The 18,215-nt window shown below is 39.1% G+C and overlaps 1 protein-coding gene across 3 annotated transcripts in view; it reads right to left on the bottom strand.

Annotated features, from left to right (window-relative positions):
• Window positions 1-18,215, bottom strand: part of GRM5 (glutamate metabotropic receptor 5) — a 297,088-nt gene that overhangs the window by 37,526 nt on the left and 241,347 nt on the right. For all 3 annotated transcript variants that reach the window (XM_086614295.1, XM_086614303.1, XM_086614312.1), the window contains exons 4-6: window positions 10,996-11,242; window positions 5,321-5,489; window positions 735-861 (exon numbers count right to left, since the gene is read on the bottom strand). In XM_086614295.1, the coding sequence (XP_086470421.1) occupies window positions 735-861; window positions 5,321-5,489; window positions 10,996-11,242 (543 nt within the window). The remainder of the gene's footprint in view (window positions 1-734; window positions 862-5,320; window positions 5,490-10,995; window positions 11,243-18,215) is intronic.

Here is an 18,215-nt window from a genome sequence, read left to right as displayed (position 1 = left end):
GCACAATGAGAACCTGATCCCTGAACAACATTCTGAAGTGATGTGTGCTCTGAGCATCTGAACACTTGAATTCTGTTTATTAGACATAAAGAGGAGAGGTTGTGGGTTACAAGTGCTGGAGTAATTTGCCTCCAAAGCAGCCAAACTGATTTTCTGCAAGAGCATAGAGATCTACGCCATGGCGAGGAAAGCATGAGCCCTATATTCTAGCAGACTCTCTGGTGAGCTATTGAAAACCTAAATCTGTTTGGAGTATTCATGTTTTTAGCAGCAGTAATTGCAACAACTAGTTCATAACTTTTCAGATGAAAAAATAAAGTATTGCAACACTTTTCTGTATCTACTTGGGAGAAAAATAAAACTCTCTAGTATTGGACCTCCCTTAATAACATCTCTGACAAGGACTTAATTTCCCTACCTGTTTAGGGAAAGGCAAGATCTGCACTGCTGGCTAGATGTTAGGACAGTGTTGAATACAAAATGAGGTCTGTTTTTTTTTTTATTTCTAGACCTAGTAACTCAGGTCTTCAGAAAGCAGCTGAGTTACACCAATGATTCCTGGATCAGGTTCAGGTGAGAAGACAAGTATCAGCCTCAGTTCAAATTTCAGCTTTATCCCTGGGTTCAATCTGATCAAAACAGTCCTCATACTCACTTGAATCTGGCATTTGTTTCTTCAGCTCAGCAGATGAATATTTTCATTGACAACTTAAGCACAGCCACAACTCATTTACCTGTGAGGTCATCGTTGGGCCAGGAGCCAAGCTGGCAGGCTTTGCATGTGTATTCATCAAATACATATTCATTCTCTTTACAAGGAGTACAGGTCCAACAGCAACTCACTTCTCCTTTACGGATCACCTGAGACAAAAATTGGCATTCGGTTTAGTAGCATAAATGCATATTCATGCTTCCCCAGTTGCTAAATTAATTTTTTAATCTTTTTTTTTTTTAATAGAGGATTTTTAAATTTTATTTTAAAGGTAGCTCCTTTTCATGATATGTTTGCTTATACAAAATATGACACAAATTCTCAGTTCTCCCAGCATGTATGTACCAGAAGAAAGTAATCAACCCACAGAAGTGGAGGTACAGAATGACAGTAAGATGTATTTTCCTCTCTTAGAATTAGAAAAACTCAATAATTCATAGATGGCAATCTACCTACAGAAGCCAGTGCACAATATTCAAAGCATATAATTCACTCCATTGTGGTCCTTACAGGGAATCATCTCAACAGCGTTATTTCCCTCAGTGTTCATTATCCAAAATTTTTAGGTGATTATTTTTCATCTAATATATTTCACACATCATTATGTGTGGCTTGTTAAAACGGATTTTTTTCCAGACATCAAACTGAACATACATTTTCCAGAATTATTTAATTATGGAATTTCTAATTAACATTTAAGAGTGAGAATGCTATCTTTATCTGTTCTAACATCTGACCTGATTTCTCATTTTAAAATTTACTGCCAAATGTTATTACAAGCTCATGATTGAGATGCAGATTTTTCAGGATCCTTATTTATCAACTCTGGGCACTGAAAACATCTGTGCTTCTTGTCAAGATGTCTTTCTTTTGAAAGAAAGTATTCCCAGTCTCTCTGCTCTTTCCAAACAATTTATAAACAAATACTCCCAATTATAGCATAGGAAGTAGGTTGACTTATGTATCTTTTGCAATGATTAATTTAGAAGGTGGCTTCAAAACCATATGTCTTTATTGAAATTTTAATAAAATGCAAAGGAGTATAACCAAAAAGATCTGGATTACTCTTTGCAATACTGCAATGAAAAGCTGAATTATATCTTTTTCATCAGCAATATGAGGATTCAAAAACTTCAATTTTTGTCTTTGTTTTTTAAATTGTAGAGTATGAAAGGAAAAGAAGCCACACTTGAATAGCTAAACTTGCAGAGAGGCCATGGGAGCATAAGTGATTTGCTCTACAACTGTTGAAACTAGATCTACTTGCAAAATAAAGTATCTGTCCTCCAGAAGAATTCATATCTTGAGATTTCTTTAATTTTGAATTAGAATGAAAAGTTAAACAAATGACAAAATTTCTTGAGTCTGGGAAAATGAATTCTTAGAAAGCTTTTACTAATTTATAGACACATTTTGGTGAACTTGATGCATTATGATGATCAGAGAGCTGAAGAACCTCTGCTATGAAGACAGGCTGAAACAGTTGGGATCGTTCAGCCTGGAGAAGAGAAGGCTCCTGGAAAACCTTCTAGCAGCCTTCCAGTACTTAAAAGGGGCCTACAGGAAAGCTGGAGAGGGACTTTTTACAAGGATGGGTAATGATAAGACAAGGGGCAATGGCTTTAAACTGAATGAGGGGAGATTTAGATTAGATATAAGGAAGAAATTTTTCACTCAGAGGGTGGTGAGGCACTGGAACAGGTTGCCCAGAGAAGTTGTAGATGCCCCATCTCTGGAAGTGTTCAAGGCCAGGCTGGATGAGGCTTTGAGCAACCTGGTGTAGTGGAGGGTGTCCCTGCCCATGGCAGAGGGATTGGAACCAGATGATCTTTGAGGTCTCTTCCAAACGAAACCACTCTACGATTCTATGTTAAGTGTGGGATATGCAAGGCGATCACGCACACTCATGAAACAAGTCTTGGGGCCAGGAGAAGTCAAGCTGAGGTATGTGTACACCACAGCTATGGAGCCTGAGCTCCAAACCATTCTATGATTTTAGGAGATTTTGAACCCAAACCATTCTATGATTCTATGATTTTAGGAGATTTTGATTAGATAGAACAAAGAAATTTTTTACAATGAGGGTGGTGAGGCACCGAAACAGGCTACGCAGTGGAGGTGTGGATGCTCCATGCTTGGAAGTGTTCAAGGCCAGGATGGATGAGGCTTTAAGCAACCTGGCCTAGTGGAAGGTGTCCCTGCGCATGACAGGGGGGTTGGAACTAGATGATCTTTAAGGTCCCTTCCAACTCAAACTGTTCTATGATTCTACAACTATAAAAATCTATAATTTTACAATGTATAAAATACTCAAGAAATTGAAATGGCAAAACAGAAACCATATGTTGTGATCAAAACACCTAAACTTTTTATCAAAACAATTCATTTACACTTTTCTTTTAAACTTTTCACCAAATCAACATGTTCTATAAAATACTTGGAATTTGACAAATCTGTCAAAAAACTGATACGCTGTTTATTTTTTACCCAGCACTAACTGGGCCTTAATCCAGAGAAGGATTACATATCCTTCTCCAGGAATCAAAATAATTGTTCTCCGCTACTCAGAATCAGGTCAGACCTTTTTCGTTTTCTTTTTGTATTAAATTGCTTAATCATCTATTCATATTTTTATTTTTCATTTCTTGAACAATTTTGTTTTGTAGTACTTGAATGTAAAACAATCTTTTCTGTCCCTTTTAACAAAAATAATTATCTTTAAAAAAAATATTTTCCCTTTTGCTTGTCATCTGGGCAATCCTTTGAATCTGCATTTATTTAAATAATCATACGTTTGCACTATTTCAAGCGTATAGAGTTGAGTTGTGTTTGGATTTTATCAAGTCCTTCAGATGGATGTACCAAACGTGCCGAGTGTTGGATATCAGTACACTGAATGTTTCAGATTCCTGCATAATAACATAGTCCCACAGAATTCTGCAGGAAAACCACCACAAAGCTTGCAGAGTCAAGCTCTCCCCATCATCTGTGGAGACCGTGAAGATAAAGGACTGTGAAGTAAACTTCAAGATTTATAATCAATAACCTAACAAAGAGCATAAAGAACATTTCAGATGCCGGACTTCAATCATGTGTCTAAGTGTGTAATGAACTGTCTTCATAGTGAAGAATCCTCTTGGGAAAATCCTTGAGAGCATGGTCAGAAGGTGGAAGGAGACTGTTAATGAAGGTCGCAAGATAGTTTCCATCACCTGTGTCAGGGCAACAGATCATAAAGGAACTCAGAGTTGCCCAGTTCTGAAGTTATTATCCATTTGTCCATCTCTGTCCTCTCACGTATGTGACTTTGTGGCTGGAGCAGGCTAACATCAGACCTCTCTTTAGTTACTGTGGGAGTAATTCATCCCACCTTTCTTTATGTGTCTGCAGAAGGTATGTTTTCATCTGAACCAACTGTCCCAGCTGAGTGTCTTGTACCATCAGTGAAGAGAAAGTACTATTTCTACACCAAGATTCATCTTAACTGTTTTCAAAGCCTACAGGAGAATGAGATGATTCCCGATCTGCAGTAATATATTTATTTCCATTGATTGTAAATAAAGTTTGGAAATCTGATATAACTGTATGTGCCTACACTGAAGACATACACATTTGGTCTGATGAAACTCTCTTACTGACTCTGCCAAAGACCAGTTAGTGAATAAAATATGGCAATTGTGTCCTAAAACTCTGGAAAATGCAGACTGAAGAGTTTCACTTTGTGTTGCAATCCCTCCCTATAGCTGCTTCCCAGTTTTGCAGGCATGCTGTATTAACACAGGAGAAAAATGATCCAGCTTTCAATGAGACATGTCAGAGATTAAAGCTGCTTTTTTTCAGTCTGAGCCATTCCGTTGTCCATGCCCATGCCCTCACTCCACAGGCTTTTATAGAGATGACTGCAAGGTAAGTTAAAGACTTTTTAGCTGTTTTTAGCTGTTCTGCAGCATGGGATTGAGTCATGGGATGCTCAAGGCTAATAGAGTGCAATTAACATATGACAGATTCATCTACTCTCCTTGCTTACTGTGACATGGAAAGGGAGGAAGGAACAATCAAAACACTAGGAAACAAAGAAGCAGTAAACAGGTATGATTAAAAAAAGGTGTTACTTACATTTCCTGAAGGTCTAAGTAGAGGTAGTTATTGATCTTCTCTGATGATACCACAAATTTAAGGTCTAAATAATAATATTCCAGTTTAGGTGTCTATGTCTAGCACTGGATTAGTAGTAATTATTATTTCTAATTTACCTGCAATTGTACTGACAAGTCCCAGTCAGGGATTTGCACCCCACTGAATCAGATGCTGTAACAATATGCAGAAAACAAAAACAAAAACAAAAACAAACACAAACGATACCTGTTCTAAAGGATTTGGAATATAAGAGTAAAAAAGTCAGCAGTTCGCAGACATAGGAGTACAAGAAAATAGCAACTTGTGAAAATAGCGAGATGACTATGATACGAGTAAGAACTAAATACATAAGTCTGTACACTTTAACTAAGGTCAGGGATACCGTCTCCATGTAAGAGTCAGGAAAAACTTGCTTTCAAATTTCAAGGCTGTAGATGCTGCCCAACTGAAGTAAATGGAGAAAATATTTACCTTTATCTGGCCTTTTTCACAGGGTTCACTGCACACAGATCTGATGATAATATTTTTCTCTGGCCATATTTCATCATCATCCATTTTCAGCTCTCCATTGTCCCAGCTGCCAACATTGATATAATCAAAGTAGTCCTTCCCCATTTTCTTGAAATTCATGATTTCATACCTTTGGAAACACAAAGGAGAGACATAGCTGAATCATCACGAAATGTTTCAAATTAAAGGGACACTGTACAGTCAAAATCAAACTCATTGAAATACGGTGAAATTTCAAATGTTATGCTTGCTCTTGAGTGTGTCTCAATAATTTTTGTGAGATCATCAACATTTTTTTCCTTTCTATTTCAATTTGTTTTCTTCTATTCGCTATGAAAGTTCCCTGAACACTTTGGGTTTTAGTGACCAAGCTTCTGAGGATGACTGTATTTATTTAAGAAAAACAATGAAATCAGCCAGATAAGATTCATCCTGTGTAACTTTCAGCACTGGACCCAACTGCATAGGTGACTTCAGCTGTCCTAGGCTCCCTCTGTAATAGATGTAGATACATCTAAACCTGTGACGGCAATTCCCAATGCCAAGTGCTCCTTCTCAGAGAGGAAATCTAAAGACAGCTAAGCTCCTGAAGTGAGGCAGAAGCAACCTAGGCCTGTGGAACCAAAAGAAACTTCCTATGCTGTAAGACTGCAAGATGGGATTTGGTGTGACATCCAGAAAGGAATCAGGCATCATTCTTCAGGCAGAGACTCCAGGATTCTGGGACTTCCTGGAGGTTTCAAAGAGATCTTATCAAGAGGTACGCTTGTAGTCCAGTCATTTGAAGAGTGAAACTAAGACTTGTGGTTGTTTGTTTTTTTTTCCTTTTTCTTCTACAGCATTGCAGTAGCAAACGCTATTCACTCCTATCCATACAACCCTCTTCATTTTTATACCATTCCTTAGTGATCAGAACACTTTTAATTCCTTGCATAGTATGGTATCGAAAAGAAAGAATATTCATGCCTCAGACCTAGCCTGCTTTTGGGTCAGATCACCTTGTCATCTGGGAACAGAAGTGTTAAGAGCAGAGCTGGAGCTGGTCAGAGTTCTCAGGTTCATGTTTCTCCTTCTACCTCCTAGTATCTTTTTAGCTCCCAGAGTCCTATAGAAAGCCTATGGAGCAGCCTAGGACTCTCTAGCCTCCTGGCATGCTGAACATTCTGCCTTACAGGCCAATTTTTTATTTGTAAGGCATACATGGAAAGTTAGGCAAGTCCTGAAGAGGCGATATTATCCTTTTCTTTACCTCCTTTTTAGTGAGGTTTGCAGTAATCTGACTAAGCAACATGAAACTCATGGAAAATAAGCAAACGATATAGACTGAGAAGATGAGCATAATCAAAGGTTTAAAAACCTGCCTGCTTTGCAAATGAGGAGCCAACTTTTTCCTGGCAGCAGGCACAAAATTAGTCCCAAAGGTAAAGCATATGGACAGGATAGGATTAAGAGTGATATTGTCAGAGTGTAACTGGTGAAGTCCAATGAACAGATAAGTAAAAGAACCAGCTCATTAAATTAAACAATGTCTTAAATAAGATATTGAAGTATCTCTCAAGTTTTGAGGAAACATTTTTAAGACTGACAAGCAGTAACCATATTATCAATTTTTTTCCCAGGCTGACAAAAAAAAATTTATGATAAAACTTTTCTATGATATTCTTCACCCATGGATCTCAGAATGTTTTTGCATCAGGAAACAAAGTCTAAATGTCACAGTGGAGACACTATGGCAGGGATTCGATACTGAAATCACACACAGGTCAGGATTAAGACTGCAAGCAACCTGTGAAAGAAAATGAAAGTGAAGCCTGATTGAATGGGAAATATGATATTACCCATATTGTATGACTCGAGTCTTTCCAAAAGAAGAAATGAGCAGCTACACCGCTAGAAAGAAAAATCTGTGATACTACTGGATTTTTGAATATTTCACTTTCCATCCAATATAAAGAAGGAAATGTCCATAGCTTTGAGAATGACTTCATCAAAGTTGGAGATGTGAATGCCAGATTGGCACAAATGAATTGAATCCAGATATAACACACACAAACCCAGCTTTTATGCAGGGTTATAAACCAACTTTCTTTTTTTTTTTTTTTCTGAGATTCACAGGCATAGTAATAGTCTGTTCAAGGATTAAACAGACTAACCAAAAAGTTTGCCCAAAAGCTACTGTGGGATCTTTATTCAGCATCGTCAGGACATTGTAACACTCCTCCAAGCATTGCTTTGTTAAAGCTGTCAATTCAGTTTCACGGGCAGACGAACGAAAGTACAGCCAATGATTAACAGGCCGCGGGAACTAAAACAATTATCCCTCCAGTAGTAGTTCCATGCCTACATCCCGAGAGGAGTACTAGAAAGAAACCTAACAAATTAAACTATCGTCTTAACATGTTGCGTCTCTCTCAAGCCCTTTGCGGAGAACAGCGTTGGTGGACTGGTTGTAACAGCCAGGTTCAGTAAGTCCATTGCGATAGTGGAGTTTCATGAGTCACTGGTTCCCTGAAGCTTCCTTGAGATACAGGGACAGTTTGTCACTTTAGGATAGGAGAGAGCAGATGGTGTGATAGCACGTTTCCAGCAGTGCCCTAATCACAGTGCAAAACACTTGTTTCAAAACAGAAGTGCCATGAAGTTGCTGAGAATCCATATTCTACTGGTAGCACAGCCAAAACCTCAGCATGTTGTTTTTCTTGCCTGTTCTTGCCTTCTCAATATCTTCTTTGGAGTTTTGATAGTATTTACGGATAGTTATGTTCCTGAGAAGTCGTGGCTGTTCCTGCTATACTAATTTGTTTTTTCCCATGTGTCTGTTTCAGCTAAAACAAGTCCTCCAGTAGACTGTCTATCTGCTTAAAGCTCAACATATACATAAAGGACTTTAGAATAGGGCCAGGATTCAAAGCATCTTGTGGGATTAATCATCTGTTGTATAATATCAAAACCCTTTTGCTATACATCAAAATCCTGAGCTATCTAGGTCAGAAAGGCTTTTTATGTTCTGATTTCCTACTTAGCACCACCACCTTAGTACAGCTGTGAGGATTTAAATTTCTGTTTTACAAAGTGAAGATGGAGCTATCAAAGCAAGCGAACAGGGGAGATAAGCTGTTCCAGTGTGACTGCACCATCTCCCAGCTGTTGCAAACAGTGTTGGACAGTACTCAAGAGTCCCCAGCACAAGAAGGACATGGAGCTTCTGGAGCGGGTCCAGAGGAGGGCCACAAAGATGATCCAAGGGCTGGAGCACCTCTGCTATGAAGACAGACTGAGAGAGTTGGGGCTGTTCAGCCTGGAGAAGAGAAGGCTTCAGGATGATCTTATTGCAGCTTTCCAGTACTTAAAGGGGGCCTACAAGAAAGCTGGAGAGGGACTTGTTACAAGGACGTGTAGTGATAAGACAAGGGGCAATGTCTTTAAACTGAAAGAGGGGAGATTTAGATTAGATATAAGAAAGAAATTTTTCACTCAGAGAGCGGTGAGGTGCTGGAACAGGTTGCCCAGACAAGTTGTAGATGCCCCATCCCTGGAAGTGTTCAAGGCCAGGTTGGATGAGGCTTTGGGCAACCTGGTGTAGTGGAGGGTTTCCCTGCCCATGGCAGGGGGGTTGGAACTAGATGATCTTTGAGGTCCCTTCCAGCCCTAACCATAGAACCATTCTATAATTCTATGACTATTGTAGAAGAACAAAGAACACAGAACTATGTTTCAAAAGTAAACAAACTCTGGGACCATTTTGTCACAACACACAGTCCATTAGTTTGAGTAGACCGAACACTACTGTGTCTCACATGAATCCAGTGAGGTCGGACTTTCCTAAAGTTTCATTGCCCTGAGGTGCACAATCAACGTTTTGTCCCCATGCTCTTCACTGAAACACAAATGTCCTACTGTGACTGAGCAAATGATTGTTCATGATGTAATTCCTTCACTGTCTTTCTTAGAAATGAATTTTAAAAGACCCAATACATTGAACTAAATTCCTTGCAAAAAATGGAATTAAATCATTGTTGTTAGGCATGTTGACATGAGGAAAAGCTAAAGCTAAAGGTCTCTTTACAACATGTAGATATTGTCATTGGTGTTATCATGCCACGTATCGTTTATTTGTGGCAGTCTTCCGTCTTTCTGCAAAAAATGAGTGAAACAGATAAGAGTAAGGTATGATGCGGTTCACTGCATCTAAGCGCCATTAAAACCAAATGGGAATCCTTTAAAATAAGTTTGGGACAAGTATTTTAAAAATAATTTGGTGAGAAAAATCCAGACTGAGCACTTTTCTTCAGGATTCTGCTATTTGTAAAAATAGAAATGTTTAGCGGAAGACAACCTTGCTCACCAAAACCGTGCTGAAAATAAATTTCCATCTGAAATTTTCCTGGGTTTCTGCCAGTTTCTGTCTGAGTTTTCCTACCAGCTCACAGTGCACTTCCTTAAAGCCTGAGTCTGAAGAGTTTGAAAATTTGTGTCTCCAGAGACACAGACTGCCTTGTAGGTGACTGTCCTGCTCTCTTTTGGGGAGAATGCTGACTTTATAGATTTCCAAATAAAATGGAAAAAAAAATCAGTTTTGAAATTGAAGAAATTTTGGGAAATGCCAAAATATTCTGGCCAATCGATTTACCTTTCCTACCCATCTCTACTTGGAAGTTAATGCCTTCCTTTCACACGTTAGTGGGACAGGACAAAATTTAAATGAGTGTACAGGACGAACAATTTTCCCTCTAGTCACCTGTTTATATAGTGCCCTCGCAAAGATTTTTAAAAACTTCCCAACAATATATACAGAAAAGACTGTCTCAAACAAACTGGAGTAAAACCAGTGAATGAGGCAGGAATCTACCTACTGAAATATAGGGAAAAATATACTTTGCATGCTATCACACTTGCTGTTCATCTTCTGAGAGGAGAAACTCAGAAAAAAAACTCGTTGCTCTTTTTAATGTGCATTTATATGGATACTGCATGTATGTGACAGAAAAGGAAAAACTTATATTTCATAGATGTACGTATATATATATGTATTCAAGTTATAAGCAAAAAAAGCTTTGTTTAAAATCATGTTGGCTTATAGCAGCACAGTATGAATTAATAGCTTAGTCTGTTATGCAAGTGGAAAGGCTTTATTTGGAAGATGCAGAAACAGATTTTTAATAATTCTCATGAAAAAAAAATCCCAGAAAAATCAACACAATATTTCTGATACTGTTTTACCTTTCTTAATATAAGAACCATGTCTGCTATGATTGCTTATTACTCAATCAAACACAGACATTTAAAGACCCATAGAGAGAGAGAAAGCAATGCTGTGGTGGCTGTCATGGTCTATGAACATACAGTTGAAGGTCTGGTGGTTTATAGCGAGAAATAATATCTTTAAATGGTACAAGCAAAAATGCAAATTCATTCAGGAAGACTGTATGCCTGAAAGTTCATGTCTTTAATCTTAAACGTTTTCAAAAATGTATACAAAACAAAAAATATAAATTATTTTTGAAAAATAAGCACAGAAAGACAGGAAATGCGAAAATAAAAGTGTGAGATCTTAGCTCTGATGTCAAGTGTGCATGTGTATACTATGTACAGTAAATATATCTGATATTAATCAATCTGAAATGTGTCAACATTACCTTCCTGGCGAGTCGCCATTCTCATCAAACAAGATCATGTCCCCAGAGACCCCAGTAAAGTTAGTCTTCATGAGGGATTCCAGGAGCTTCCGACCGTCGATGGGCTTCATGGCGTCACAGAGGCCCACATAGCCTGGGCACAGTGATGTCTGCATGTTGTGGAGGCCGTACGCCATGGAGTATATTGCATTGATCACAAAGCCCATCTTGGAGTCCTGAACGTGCTGCGTCCTCAGAGTCATCTGGCCTGCCGGGGAACATGGCAAAGCAGGTGGTTAGTGCATGGGGCTGAGATGCCATCAGATCTTCAGATATCTGTTGGTGGGTTGGTTATTAATTATGGAAAAAGTCTTCTAAAGTGTCTTAAACAGCTCGTAGTAGATGCACTTACTGGTACACACACTCACCATGTCAAAAAAAAAAAAAAAAAAGAGAGAAAGGAATGAAAGAAGAGGTTCCCCTTAAATATTTCACTATCCAGCTGATGCTTTTCTCTGTGCAGCTCCATATTTCACATACGTTGTTTTCCAACTACTTCTCTTCCATGTGTTTTTTTTAAAGCATGCATCATGAACACTATAATAGAATGTTTTCAGGAATTCAGAAACTTCTCCCTACCCACAGAAATCTCTCCAAATCTGCAGAAATCTTTTGTTGAGGTATAAATGCTAACACGAGGTCTGTTCTGTAGTGACCTTGTAGGCTACATTTTTGTTTCAGAGACGTAGGAACCAATCTTGTGCAAACAGACCAACCTAGGCACAACTCCTTTACGGTACCAATAGTTCCTGAGCTAATAGCTCTCCTACCTCTATGTCTCTTGTTCCTCTCTATTTCCGAAGTGAGGATAGTGATGCAATGCAGATAAATGCATTAAAATGTCTGTGAAGTGTTTGATGATGTGGGTTAGGCAATGACTCTGTTTAGTCAGAATTGGTTAACCTTACTTTGTTTGACTTTTAAAATATAATGTCTGGATTTCTATTTTCTATTTAAGCTTCTGTGAAATGCACAATAAAAATTCATTGACCAGCACCCTGAAAGCCTTTTTTTTAATAACCCAGTGTTATTAATGACACAGATGTGCTCTGTTGGCAGCACCAGTCCAGCTAAGGAAGAGTAGGCTGGAGGTTTTCTGCCTCATATGTCATCAGCAAAGCTGCCAGCTGCACTCCAGCCACCAAATCTTTAACACTGGGGAAGTGAGAACTGTCAGAACTAAAACAACTGCATCAACGGTGCTGGGAATTTGTCAGACACCTGAAAAGATTTGGCTCTGGAGGGAGAACGAACAAAGAGCTCCGCTAGAACATTTGCTCTCTTTTTATCAGTGAAACAGCAATCCCTAGGAGCTAGGGAGTCCCGTGCGAGGGCAGCCAGGAGTAAAGGAATGCAAATAACCCTCTCTGCCCACTCTATGGGAGTCTGCCTGCAACAGAGGCACTGGCAAGTGGCAGGGATGGAGCTTTCACCTGCCTTTCTGAGCTGCAGGGACAGCATGATGTGGGAAGTAATTTATGCCACTAAAAGACTGATCTACAGGCAAGTTTTTTCTTGAAAGAAATGAAGACTAATATATGACTCTGACAGTGGCAGTCACCTAGTTTAACACCACCCATCCAGAATAGAAGCATCCAGTCAGTTGTCTAGGCACCTTTTGTGGAGATGGGTAGGAATTTCCAGCTGGCGGTTGATCCCACCGTGAAATAGAAGCACCTACAAGATCACCTTTTCAGTGGTGAACATCCCCGCGCAGCTCTAATCACTAAAACATTTTAGAGTGCTGAAAACATCAGGAAGGGTAGCAAAGATACATAGTTTGAACGGAAAATCATTGTGTAGTGGTCAGTAAGTGAATGAGGAGACCAAGAGATCTTTTTTTCCCTTCTGTTTTGTGCAGGAGCTGGGACTCCCAGTTCCATTCAACCTCAGAAGCAGTGATTAACATTTTGGATACTTAAAGTGATATGAGTTTGAAATATCTTTAATGGAAAAAACACTTGGAAAAAACAGTCGATGTTGATCATTTGTTCTGTTATACCAAGGTATTGCTTTTCCCTAATTAAAAATAATAGGCATAAAAACTGTAACAGTGGAGCACATGTAAAACCCATTTTAATTGAAATTAAGTGGAAAATTGAACAAACGTATTACATAGCAATACACAAAACTTGGTTTAACCAATTATTCATCCTCAAAATTAACAGCTCACAAACCATGCAGTTAATTATAGTAGCCATTAGAATGAATCAGATTTGCATCAGCAATAGTATTTATTATGAAACAATATTTCAGCTGTTTTATTATGTGTGATTGCTTAAAAATGTAATAACTTAATTCTTACAGGAACACTCTCCACTGGGGTTTGTGCTTCAATTTTACAGAATTATTATTCTGACTTTCTTTAAACATTGAACCTCATTGAGTTCACCTGGTGATTTGTAATGAGGCTGCTCAGCTTTTCATAGAAGCTGCTGGCAATTGTCAACGGAGTTGTGAGGGAATTAGCTGTTGTGAGAATTTTAATATACTTTCTGCAGCTGGACAAAATATGTCCTTGAGTTACTAACTGCCTCACTTTGCTATATAGGGGCAAGTCTAATCTGCCACGTCTGACTGTCAGTTCACAATACCTCAAGACTCTGTAGTTAATGGGAATATCTCAAAAACTGAAAAAAAAAATACAATTTTTACTCTTTAATGTACCATGATATGGTGTTAAATAATGCCAGTATTAAAAAAATAGTCAAGTTTAAAAGTGATTTTCAACCCATTTCACAAAGTACTTAGACATGTCAGACTTGAAGCATATAAGTAACCCTGTTTACCTCAGTGATCCTTAGAGTAACCACTCAAGGGAAGGCTGAATACACAGGCTAAAAGGTAGTCTCTCAGTCACAAAAAAGGTAAAAATATTTTAAATCTACCTCTGCAACAAGCATGATTTAGGTAGCCTTTGTTCACTTAAATGTTAGTGCTTGTTGTTCTTGCTGGAACTCGAACACATATTTTTAAATTCATCCAGGAGTGCTGTTTTCAGTCAAGAAACTTTCCTGACACAGGGTCATCATGAGATGGAGAGGTGGAGATGAATTGAATGATGATGACACCAGAAATGTTCAATGGAATTGACTTTACAGATTAAACTCTTAATGAATAATGAAAAAATCTAATAGAAGTTGAGGAATTCCTATAGAATTACTAGGCAGAGAATAAACATCCACAAACTGTAACCCATATGTTTGCTTATAATATCCATAGTAGAACTCTTTTCTATTAGAGTAAAAAACCCCATACCTATAAAAGATCTGTTTTTCTCCATCGTGTACATTCCCATATGAGAAAAATTTGTTAAGAAGGAAATAAAAATGTATTCATTTCCTGTGGGCTGGGAAAAGCCAGCTTGATGCTGTTTACTGTTGGTGTGTAGGGACAAGCAGGATATGTTCACATGAATGTCTTAGTTCAGTTCAGCTGTGGGCTTTCAAAGCCAATCTCCAAATCGTTCCTGCTCACTGTGCTTTGCTTTGTACCAGGTGTCACAGATTCGGAGCAACGTATCAAATTTCTTTCAAAAAACACTAAAACTGATAAAATGCCCCAGAAAAGCATGGAAAATTCCCTCAGGAAAGCACCTAATGCACCATAGCTGCAAATGGGTGTTCAAATCTCGAGACCAGGCTACAGCCAGTTTAGAGTAAACCTCCCCCAGGCTGTGAATCTTTCTTGGACCATAGGGTTTGCCATCAGACTCAGCATCCATCACTCCCAGGATGCTGCAGACAGCAGGAGCTGGAGGTACAGAGGTGACAACGTGCGTGAGCCAGGTACAAAGCTGCATTTCATAGGTCTCCAATCAATTCTTAATGCAATTTTGACAGACTTAAGTACCTTTTCTGTGGTAGGATCGAGCAATTTTTTCAGACATAGCTCATTTTCCCACAAACATTGTTTGGAACGATATCAACCTATATATGAATCTGTGCTGAATTTGATGATTATGTCCAAATGATTATAGAAAGTAATCTGTACTTCAATACTTGAGAATCAATAAATATTAACACTGTATCATGATAATTACTGCAGAAATAAAAAATTCTGCCTCCTGTAATTAAGATGTACAAGGGCAATGGAAGAATGAATCAAATCATACCTAATGAGGAAAGTGGGACAATGCTTGCAATCATAAATGATCCAACATTGTGGAACTCTCTGAGAAATGAAGGGATCTCGGTGGTTAGAGCATGTGTGCAGATTCCTCAATTCTGTCTTGTTTACTCCCTTATCTTCTTCAAGTAATTTTGACAAGTAAATAAGGGATGGTCCTATTATTCTCCAAGTTGTGAGATCATGAGGCAGTTCCAGATTTGAAGTCACATAGCCATTTCTATCTACAAAATATTACATAGACAAGTCCTGTCCCTTCTTTGGCAAATCAGACAACCCATCTGTCCTTCAGCTTCCCATCTAACAATGCTTCCTTTCCGCTGCTTTTTATCAGTCGTCTTTCTTTAGACTAAATAGTCCACAGGAAGAGGACTACCTCTCATTACCTTTCTGTTTTAATTCTGCTTAATAATAAAACTGGCTTGTTATTGGCTGGAGTTTTTAGGTGTTATTGCTCTATCTCTGAAATTAAATTAAATTATCCTATATTTCATGGGAAATATAAGTATGTAAATATTTATTCTACAGATCATTTAGGAATCTATATATACAGGATTCAGGTGAGCCTTTGTAATATGGTTAAATGCATTAAATATCAGCTTAGGAATTTGCTGTCACTGGAGCAGGTGGTTAATATCCATGCTTTTTCCTGCTTAAATATATATTCTTTATGTCTGGATTTAGTTGCATGTCCCCAGTTTTATTAGAGAACTGTGATTATACCAAAGAATGGTACAAAATTGGAGCATCATAACGTGCACCTTTTCTGCCCATGCTGCTGGGAGTGAGCCAGTTTAGGATGCTCCAGCAATATCAGAGCAGAGGATACCTTCAGGTACTCTTCCAGTACCTGAAGGGGGCCTATAAGAAAGCTGGAGAGGGACTTTTTGCAAGGATATGTAGTGATAAAACAAGGGGCAATGGCTTTAAACTGAAATAGAGCAGATTTAGATTAGATATAAGGAAAAAATTTTTTACACTGAGGGTGGTGAGGCACTGGAACAGGTTGCCCAGAGAAGTTGTAGATGCCCCATCCCTGGAAGTGTTCAAGGCCAGGCTGGATGAGGCTTTGAGCAACCTGGTGTAGTGGAGGGTGTCCCTGCCCATGGCAGGGGGTTGGAACCAGATGATCTTGTTGGTTGAGGTTGGATGAGGCCCTGAGCAACCTGATCTAGTTGGAGATATCCCTGTTCCTTGCAGGGGGGTTGGACTAGATGACCTTTGAAGGTCCCTTCCAGCCCTAACGATTCTATGATTCTATGATTCTATGATCTTTGAGGTCCCTTCCAAACCAAACCACTCTACGATTCTATGTTAAGTGTGGGATATGCAAGGCGATCACGCACACTCATGAAACAAGTCTTGGGGCCAGGAGAAGTCAAGCTGAGGTATGTGCACACCGCAGCTACGGAGCCTGAGCTGGGGCTGCCTGTTCTCATGAACCTGGGAGTTTACATGGGGAGTTGGGCAGGAGTGGCTCTGAAAGCAGCCTTGAACCCGTGACTAACCGTGCGGACACTGCCCAGCAATAAACACCTCGTCAAAATTTGTTCTTTTCTGTTGTCACTTATCCAAAACACAAATACGTAGATGATGGAAGAGAAACATGTTCTTTCATCAAGAAAATTATTCCAACTGGCAACGGTTCATTTCTTGGATCTATTGAAAAACAATTAGTGTACTTAGAGGCACCGAGCCAAGGAAGCACTTAAGGGCGTTCGTAGTCCCGGTGCAACCTGAGCCAGTCCTCGGCACGGGTAGTGCTGAGCTTTTCTCATGCTCCAGCATTTCTTCCTCAGACCCAAGCTCCTGCTATCCCAGCTCCAGACTGGGGAGTGCAGCACTGCTCCGGGCTGCAATTCCACCTCCTGGGCACGGCACCAGTGGGTGGCTGGAGAAGCTAACCGGTGCTGGCTGGGCCCGGGATTGGTTGGAATAATTAACAACCCTCCCAAGGCCACTCCTCTGCCCCCTCAAATAAGGAAAAACAAACCAAACTCGAACCAAATCTTGCAGGAAATTCTGAAATTTCACTGCTTTTTCCTGTACTTAGCATGCAAATGAACAGAAAACATTCTTCAATAAAATTCTTTATTTTACAGGGTTTTGATGTAAAACCTATCATTCTTCTTTTTTTTTCCTCTACTTTTTACCCTCGAGGAAGATGAAATACAATTTTTTCTGTTTGCCAGCTGGTGACATTACAAAGCCTCATCAAGCAGGGATGTACAGGAGTGCAAAATTACCATGATTCAATATGCTTCTCCTGCTTTCTAACTTTTCCAAAGCTAAGAATACTTTGAATTTTAAAGAATGGAGAAAGAGTAAAAGGAGGAGTGAAAATACTTTATATTCCAGGCAGCTTCACTCTTATTTCATTTCTCCAAGGAGAAACAAAAGAATGAAATATGAGACAGAATATGGGAGAATATTTTTTCAAAGTGCAGAGCAGTTGTTTTTGCAATGCAATGAGTTTAACATTGAAGTAAAGGGAAAAGAGTAATGTTTCGCTTTTTTATTTTAAAAATTCTCAATGATCAAAAGGTTATTTACAGCAAAATCCAAGGAGACATCACAGAGGAGACCAGAAGCCTACAGTCTTACAGAATCATAGAAAAGTTTGGGTTGGAAGGGACATTCAAAGGTCATCTAGTCCAAGCCCCTGCAGTGAGCAGGGACATCTTCAACTAGACCAGGTTGCTCAAAGCCTCACCCCACATGACCTTGCATATTTCCAGGGATCTACAACTTCTCTGGGCAACCTGTTCCAGTGCCTCACCACACTCAGAGTGAAAAATTTCTTCCTTAGATTTAATCTAAATTTACCTTCTTTCAGTTTAAAGCCATTGCCCCTTGTCTTATCACTACATGCCCTTGTTAAAAGTCCCTCTACAGCTTTTCTGTAGACCCCCTTTATATACTAGAAGGCTGCAATAAGATCTCCCTGGAGCCTTCTCTTCTCCAGGCTGTATGATTCCAGCTCTCTCAGCCTTTCCTCATAGGAGAGGTGTTCCATCCTTCTGATCATTTTTATGTCCCTCCTCTGGACCTGC

This window comes from Tauraco erythrolophus, chromosome 1, assembly GCF_009769465.1.
Source record: "Tauraco erythrolophus isolate bTauEry1 chromosome 1, bTauEry1.pri, whole genome shotgun sequence".
NCBI lineage: Eukaryota > Metazoa > Chordata > Aves > Musophagiformes > Musophagidae > Tauraco > Tauraco erythrolophus.
Note: the sequence above shows the minus strand (reverse complement) of the source record. Positions and strands in the feature narration are given on the sequence as shown.